At 34.8% G+C, this 9,639-nt stretch overlaps 1 protein-coding gene across 1 annotated transcript in view; it reads right to left on the bottom strand.

The window, feature by feature from the left end:
* The window catches only part of LOC111620565, a 23,249-nt gene extending 14,250 nt beyond the window's left edge, over positions 1-8,999 (bottom strand). Inside the window, exon 1 of the mRNA XM_023362511.1 lies at positions 8,497-8,999. Within this exon, the coding sequence (XP_023218279.1) occupies positions 8,497-8,573 (77 nt within the window). The 5' untranslated portion in view covers positions 8,574-8,999. The remainder of the gene's footprint in view (positions 1-8,496) is intronic.
* Positions 9,000-9,639: the final 640 nt, after the last annotated feature.

A 9,639-nucleotide genomic window follows, 5' to 3' on the forward strand; every position in this document is an offset into this window, starting at 1 on the left:
TTTTGGTAGAATAAGTACTAGTTCTACAATACTTTCTTGAAACTTTTTAATAAAAATTATTTATTTAACTAAGAAAAAACCGTAACATCTATACTGTAAAAATATTTTAAAATCTCGAAGAAGTTGAAAATATTTGTAATCGGTAAATAATTATAAATACAGTCAAACCACTGACAACGGCCACTGACAGGACATAAATAATGGCCGTTGTTTGGAGGTTATTTTGCATGTATTTTTGTTTTAAAAAGTTCCTAAAAGTGGCCGCTGTTTGTTATTAGGAGATTTGATAAGTTATAAATATGTGGAAAATTATTTATTAATACTATTCTACGGCATACTCGTATACAGCCACTTTCATCTTCACTAAATTGTTACAAAAAATATTTGAAATATTAAAAAAATATTATTAAATGTTATTTGAACGACTCGAATTACACAATGAAAGATGATGTACCATGTATTTTACACGCGTTAGGACATTTCTTAAATGCTTTTACAGCATAGACTCCATTAATCTTTTAATTTAAATAAGAAAAAAATTGAATCTAGATACACCTTTTGCTAAATTATTACTAAGGTCTTAGTAAAATTGATTTTAAACGTTTAAAAATATAATTTATTCAGTCAACATGGCGTTAACCATTATCGAAGTTTGCTCATATCTTTGTATAAATAAATAATTTTTTATTATTTATTCCCTTTACAAATTTTAGTACTAATAAATACAAAATATAAATAAACAAATGAACAGACAAACAAACGAGTTCTTATCATCTTTAATTTTTTTACTTTGATAACGAGTTCTTCGGTTGGCAAAATATCATTAAATAAAACTAAATTAATAAAAATTTTATTCGCTTAACAAAATTTTAAGCCAAATAAAACTAAAAAAAACGAATTTATAATTAGAAAATTAAAAAAAAATTCATTTTCTTTTAAAATATCGAAGTCATTTTTGAATTTAGCAAACATTCGTGTTGTTTTTTAAAACTTTAATAGCTTTAAATAAATAAAAATCATCAAAGTCTAATAAATATAAATCTATGTTTTTATTATATCATGCGAGATATTATCTGCAAAAATATAAAAATATTAGATTTTTAAAGATAACTTGGAATGTTTTATTACTTAACAAAATCGACAAAAAGTAACAATTAAATAAGTTTATATCTTAAATTAGACTTAAAGAGTATATTTGTTAAAAATCTTTAGATTTATGAGGCTTTAATATGATTTTTGTACATTTACCTTAATGATTGTGATAAATATTTATTTTTTAACTATCGATCATGCTGGTTTGCAGAAAACTAATCTTTAAAGTTTTAAAATATAGTATTTAAACATTAACTTCTAGTTCCTCCGTAGTTTTATATATTAAATAAATGGCATTAAATAAATTCGGATAGTTAATTTGCAACGAACGAGTTAAATTTAAAAGTTACTTTGTCCCAAATTTACTTGCATTGTTACTTCTCACCTTTAACAGGCTAACAGAGGGTTTGGTTTTTAAACTTTAAAATGAGATTTCTTTGTCTCCCACCATTCATCAAAATGGCCGAGATTTTACAATTATGCTAAAGATAATGCAAGAAAAGACCTCGATAAAATAAACTGGTTGGTGAAGATTTTACTTCGAAATTTCCCACCTCGTTTCTCTTAATACTCTTGCATTTTATCTCACATTAATTATGCATTTATGGGAATTATTATTATTACTGTTATGAAAAGACACCAATGGTTCCTACGCTGCCTGAATACAAAATACTTTGCCCTCCAAGTTTTTAATTGGAGTGTCGAATTAAAGCATGCACCCCGCTGTTAAGTTATGCACCACACACCAAGAAATACAAAAAATTAGGAGCATTGACATTAAAAAAGGGAGACGGATATTATTGTTTTTAAATATTTTTTCTTCCCTATTACCAGAGTAAAATAATTTACAGTCATTTTAAGGAAGATCCTTCACAAATTTAATAAAGAAAAATTAATAATTAGAAAAATTCCATTGACATAAAACAGGAAATGACACAAAACGGTCTTTCAGAAGTCGTTTTGTGTGTTTATTTTTAAAAGAAGAGTGTTCTAATGTGTTTTAATCTAATTATTACACTTTGAAATTGAAAAAAATACTCATATTCAGTAGATAAATTATCAATTTAATCAGTTCGCGTACAGTTATAAAAAAGAAGAAAATAGGAAGATCGATACATAATCTATCAAATAAACGAACCCCGAGGGGCAATTGCAAATTGCTATTACCACCTGCACATCGAAAAGTCGAACGTGTGACCGGAGACGACAGCAGGCAATAAAGACGTGGGAAGATTGCCTGCAAATAAGTTCCTATTTGTGGTTCTAATGGTTATAACTTATACACGTCTTTCGCATTCGATCGTGCCCAAGGTTTACGACATTCCCGACAAGATTATAACCAGATTATCCCATTGTTAGGTAGATAACATCTACATTTTTGATATAATATAATATTTTCGAGTGAAAAAATAAAAAGTTGTCTTAATATAAATCGATATCGGTATGACCCTTGTAAGCGTAGCGGAAGTCGCCATACTTTGTGTCTTGGAAGTAAAATACAATGTGGGCACAACTCGTTCACCTCGAATATATTTATACAAGGAACTGGTTTGATATATATGATCACACGCTGAGAATTAAGGAAATTTCTATTTGTGGAATTTGAAATACATGATTAGAAATACAATCTGCGCTATAAACGTTTATTAATCCCACTGGCTTGTGTATTAGAAGAGTGAGCCAATAAAACAGATGGCAGGAACGGTTGCTACGCGGTTTTAGAAAATGTTCCCGTTTTTATACTTGAAAAATATATTATAATGGCCTCTTTTCATATGTTTTAATATATGGAATTATGTTCCTTTAACCGATTTATCTACATTAATATACAGTACAATATTATTTACACTAAATTAAAATAAAAACTTTTAAAACATTGCTTATCAGAAATCTTTTTTCTTCTTTTTGTTTTTTTCCAGAATTTATTTTTTTCAACTTTTGGGTGAATGTCAAAATTATACGAGACATCGATAACTTCCTCCTAATAATCTATCGAATTGTATGGTGCTCGCTAGTATCCACGTACATTGTATGAAGCCAGGGAATAACAAAAGAAACATAAAACCTCCTAGTGTAGCCCACGAGCCAGACTCGAGTCAATTAGGAAGTGATCCAGAAGACATCTGCAGCTTCGGATCCACACAAACTGTTCAATTATATACCCATTTTTATGTAATACGAAGCTGGCAAAAATGTGATCTATCAATTGTGTGATATTAAAACAAAATAATCTGAAAAAAGAAATAAAGCCAAACGTTTTCTCACGTTATTAACACAATGAAGCCTTTCAATAAACCAGTTTCTTTGCATTTTACTTTATCATAGGAGATAAGTTTCTAGCAGTCAATAAAGCAGTCAATACTAAAACTTAATGAAAATAAAGTATGGAACAATACATATAATCCGGATTATAACGAAGCAAAAATATCTTTAAGGATGTAATATAATATGACTTTCATGAGCAGATTAAGTTATACGGGACAATAAATAAGAATAGAAGTGTTTGGTTTCGAATCAATTTTAACTCAGATGAGAATTGAATATTTTAGATTTATGACATTCGGGGATTGTTTTTCCTCTTTAGGATCTTATGCAAAGTCATAATATAAGCAAAAGTCATAAATCTTATACGAAAATTCTACGTTGCAACATTATATCCTAATATTACAAATAGCTTAGTTACGAAAAATGTATTATCCAACTAATTCTTGAAACATTATTACATACCGATTACTATCAGCTTTTCACGATTAATATTGCATTTTAATAAGAATCCATCGTCTTTAGTATCGTGTCACGTCTGAAGGATGGTTGTAATTCAACTCGGATATGCTATCAATCGTCTATTGTCAACGTGGCAATAACGTAGAGCACGTTTCGAAGAAGTTATAAAACAAATATAAAAATCCTTTTCTCTTTAATTCCAATTTAATATTAAATACCGCAGAAAAATATGTTTCGCTTATGCAGACGTCTTTTATTTTTACGACGTCTTGACCTATAAAAATTTCAGTTTTATGCCAAAAAAACTTTTTAAAATGCTTTCTCTGCCTTGTTATCAGAGAAATACTGTTTCGAGATAACATACTGTATATTCAGATATGGGAGGACGTTATGTGTGACGTTTGAAATCCTATAGCAAACTATGAGATTACAAATCGGACGATACAATTAGATCATATTATATAAATTTTTATCATCTTATTTATGTTTTCAATGGATATATTTTTAAAAAAATACTAACAAACGGGGGCGGAATTGAATAGCTTCGCTTCTTTGTTATTGTAATAACAGTTTTGAAATGAGTAAACAAGTATTTAATTTGTAATTCAATACACGACTATGTGACTAACCTTAAAAAATGGCAGTTTCCATATAATGAAATTTTGTATCTCGATACCGAAAACCTTCAGAACAAATTTCTTTAATTAAAAATAAATCGTGGCAATAGTAACAAGTTCCGTGTTAACATCAATAAATATATAATACTCCAAAGACGGAAATAATAAAATTGAATATTGGTTGATGTTGCGACATAATCGAGTACAGAAGTGTCACCCACTCTTCATTAGTAGTGATGCAATAAGAATTATTTTTACGGAAGATGACAAGAATACAAACAATGGCTCGGCAATGTAAGTAGGAAAAATTAAATATCCTTATTGTTCTTCCTAGAAGTTAAAATAAACAGATTAATAAGTGACAGCAGAGTAATAATTTCTATGTAAAGACGTAGGTGTATGTGTGTTTTTATGTATGGTTTGTAGGCATTGTGTAATGAGTTAATAATGTATATAAAACACAGAATGACATATTTAATTACTCCACGACATAATTTTTAATTACACATTTTCGATCAGTTTAATTTAACGATTATAAATTATCTCCGAATTCTATTCTGTGGGTGAGTTATGTACACGTATGACGTAACGCGACAGGTGCTTCAAAACACGCGAAACGTGAATGACGTCACATAGCTGTTTACATCAATTGAGTTTCTTTACGTTCGAAATATTTTCAACTTATTACCAGTCACGTTTAACGCGACGATTAAATAACACAAATACTTCTAAACATTGGAGGAGCGCATAAAAATTCCGACATATTCGAGAAGCGACTGAGAAGATCGCATTTTCGTTCTAGCAATGGTGTATATAAAAGATTAAGTACGTTAACCTTCACGATTTGACGTATAAACGTGACGAAATCCGATCCGATCTTCGTGTATTGCTAGAAGGAAAGGATGCGTTATCCCCTGGAAAGCGGTCTTCCCAGCGCAGCAGCATCAGCAGACTCCATTGAAATTTCCCTAAATACCAATAGGGGCTTACCTTTTTAATGTACCTTTTCCTATTTTACCATTCCCATTCGTCACACTTTTACTACTGCTGGCGATGCTTTCCGGTGTTCCTGCTTTTTTTTCTAACTGATCCGGTGGTTCGCCATTAACCATGATTGATTTGGGGATTTGTGACACGGCCGGGGGACTGTCACTTTCTTCGTTAACAACGTAAGGCGTCATTTCTTCGTCCGAATTATATTGACACACATTATTATCGTCAAATATGGAAGACTGTTATGATTTTTAAAGCACCACACAACACACACGAAGCACGTCTGCTCCCAATATCTCTGTTCGGCTCGTCACAGCACAGTTGAGATCGCAGCTCGAAGGACCAGTTCATTTGTTGCCTGCGGGGAGAAATGGCGGTCGACTCGGATGCGCCAGAGTCAGAAGATCGTTTGGTCTTCGTCTGCACAAATAAATTTAATGTATGAAATAAATTATATATTATTAACATTCGTATTTATATATGTAATAAAACGTATAATAAATTTATAATGAAAATCGCTAAGCGGATTTGCTACGAAAAATCGTTTGGTTTTCTTTTTATAATTGTGATTGACTCCGAATCACGTGCCACATTCATATTTTAATAATTGAATTAATAATTAATGAAGACGACTTATTAATAATTTCAATATTTTTTAATTAATAAAAAATATATTTTTTNTCATAATTTAAAAATAAAATAATTATTCGGAAAAAAGACATTTTAAAACCTCTACTGTGTTGCCATCTGTCGGATGTGAATAAAATTAACTCTTTATTTACGTATTTATTTTCTGAAATATTTGTTTTCGTTCACGTTCGTTAGATGGCGACATGAATCAAAACCTCTGGCGAAGACGAAAGTGCGTTGTAATTTTATTTTATCGTGTTAAGCCACATTACGTGGCACGAATTTTAAATAACAATAACATGAGATAAAATAAATATGTTATATAGAGAAGGGCGTCATCCAAATGCCAACATAAACGTAATAAAAAAGGAAGTCATTTTACCTGCAGACCTTGAACTCCACATCCCGTCTTGAAATTTGTCGGCTCGTCACGTGACCTGCGTTCACGTGATCCCAGCCTAGGAAACAAAAGATTTCACCGGAAACCGGAGAAAAGAGCAACAACGCCCCTTCTCATTTTTTTTAAATCAAGGCGACGTCTGGTGTCTTCTTCACGAATTTAATTTCGAAGCCGTCTTCTACAATTAGCCGCTGACCGGATGTCATTTGAAAAAGGTCCGGTTTCGCGAGGAACTTAAATGGAGGATTTGCATTTTACGAGTTTTTTTCTGTCGACCGGAGATATAACCGGTCGCTGCGTTTCTCCGCTCCATTCTGCCATTTCCGGTGCCCTTTTTCTTTAGTCGAGGGGCACCGAAGGGGGGAACACCATCGTAGACGTTGTACAGGGCCCCGACAAAGACGCAAAACTGTCGTATAAAATTGGCGCGTTTCTTCGAGATCTCGCCGCCATCCGTTAAAACGTCACACCTCCTAATTGCCAGCGCAAAAATAAACAAACACTCTAATTCGATATAGTAACACTAATTTAGCATATCGGAGCGAGAGAAATTATTTAAATGAACGAACAAAGGGTGACGTAAACCGAAGATAATGACGATAAGATAACCTTAACCGAAACCACGTGATCTATTAACCTTAATAAAGACGAGCAGCATTGCGCGCGCGAATGTACCGTAACGCATACGACTTCCTTCCCAGCGACCTTTGTTTATAGAAATTTCTGCCAACTGCGGCTCTGGATCCGTAATAATCTAGACAATACGACGTCTTTCCATAAGCGAATACGAGCCTGCATTTGTCGAATCGATAACCTTCAGGAGGAAGATAATCAGGAAATGTTATTCTGACTGACGTCACGTCGGTCAAACACGTGAATCATTTTAAAACGTTAACAATGAAACGAGTAACGGCTCGCCCGCTAGAATATATTGCTGACAGTGGTCATTCGCGTGACGAATTACTAAAATGGCAATTAACACCCACATTGTCTACCGGGGCGGTGGCGAATTTGCTTGTTAACTTAGCACTTCGAATAGGTTCCGTCTTTAAAAATTAGCTTCGTCTGTAGTGTTTGCGTACCGCAACACAACGAGATGGTTCTGGCTCGTTGCCCAAATCTCGGACTGAAGAGACTAGTCGATCGGTTAGACTCCTTCCTATTAGGATGCCAAAGACTAAAAATCGATCGGACGTGGACGAGCTCGCGTCGATAGGTATGCCACATTCATCGTGGCGATTACTCATCAGTCCATAAGCTAAAAAGTGGTCACGGAACCTTCTCGGGTTTATTTATCAAATAGGGGGGAAAGCTCTCCGTTAGTTTCGCGCGTAGAATTCCGGTTTAATCGATGGATGAGGGTGCAATTATCTTACGTCACGCGTAAGCGAATTACGCGCCGAGTTAGTCGAATGTTATTCCGGATCGCGAACAGAGAGGAAAGAGAGATTGTGATTAAGTCAGTCGTGAATCATCGACTCGATGCTCTTCGTCATTTCTTTTCGGCCCGCACCGTGACTCATGCCGATCTGTGGCATTATGGCATTGTTCGGTCGGCTTCCTAGCGCGTTACGGATGGACAAACGAACGAACGCCGGCATCCATCTTTACTATAGTCGTCTTCGGCGCGTTTTGCTTAACTTATCGTTATCGTTATACGTCGGAATGACACGATGTTTCTATTTCTGGACCGACCGAATAAAACTGCAGTGCAGGAGAGACGTATTGATTCTGGATACGACCGGTTTCCATGGTAACAACATCCTCGTCTCTTCCCGCCTTGACCCGTCCACCGGACACACTATTTCCAGCACCGGGTCGAGAACAGATGGCCTCGAAACGGACAGGGTAAACAGTGGACTCAGCTGTCACTTCGCGAGTATACCGGGGCAACGAACAATGGTCACCCTCGAAAGCCATAAACTTACGTGGCGTGCAACACGCGTCTATAGTAATATAGCAGCTGCGCGGATGATTCTAATGGCAGAGGTCCAACGGGGGTCGTGGAGTGCAAACTACAAATAAAAGATTGGTACTTACTTTTGCACCAATGCTGTGTTGAAAGGAGGCAAATATGGCAACTCTTCGTGATGGTCGTAGACTAGTGTTTCAACCATGGAACCCTTGGAACTACCGAATGACACCCTGCAAAAGACACAAAACAAAATACTTAATATTCATTACTCGACACAGATCGTTTACGTTCTTGCAACGCGTTTAACACTTCTTAAATTAGAAAGTGTGCAGCTTTGTCGCTAGCACGTAAACATAACAGTAAAGTAGACTATACAGGAGTTAGAACAGACTCGATGAGATAAAAATCTGCATAGCTAGTTTTGGCAATTTACTAATTAAAAGTAAGGAGGCGACGAGTCGAATATTAGGTATCCTTACTCATAAAATAGGCGTGGTAGTGCCTACGGCATCTTCATTTTGTGCCATTAGCTGCTGATAAAACACATAGAGGCTTATCGAGTCTGAGTCACCGAGACGAGATGGATTAACTGTCTGAATCATATAAAGGCCCATACTTATCACATTAAAAAGTAGACTCGAATTTTTTTATCTGACTTTTAGAGGGGATGTCTTTTGTTTCTGATCGACTTTTTTATTTTAATAGTGATTTTTTCCCTTTTGTAAATTAGAATTTAGAGTACAACCCCGACACGAATTCGGGATCGGTTATCGCGCCAAAGCAACCAAAAATATGAAGAATTCTCCGTGTTCCTCACAGAAAAAAAAAATTCTACCAAACAAGAATTACCACAATCGAAACGAAGTTGCAAAATAATTAATTCTTTGGCTTCTCGTGTCACGAGTTCAACGAGCCGTTGGTATGACGTGTCTATTTTTCGAACCATTCGGAGTCGGGAGGTCGAAAAGGAACGAACTTATGGGATAATTAGCATCCTTTCAAACCTGTTTAGGCACTTAACGAAAAGATCTTCAGATGATTTTCGGCTCTATCGGTCACGCGCTCGAACATCCTACCCACAATTTAATCTTCGACAAAATGTTACCTTCATGACAAAGAGAAATCTGATAACGCTTTACGAAACCGACGGTATAGATTTACAGCGTTTTTGTTCGGCAACATCGTTCGATACCGTCCAACGGTAGCGACGAATCTTCTCCTCGAATAAATAACCATCCCCCTAATGACAGCTATTATATTAGGGGGTG

The sequence above is a fragment of the Centruroides sculpturatus genome, unplaced genomic scaffold (genome assembly GCF_000671375.1).
Source record: "Centruroides sculpturatus isolate CEXI.00-Female unplaced genomic scaffold, Cexi_2.0 scaffold76, whole genome shotgun sequence".
NCBI lineage: Eukaryota > Metazoa > Arthropoda > Arachnida > Scorpiones > Buthidae > Centruroides > Centruroides sculpturatus.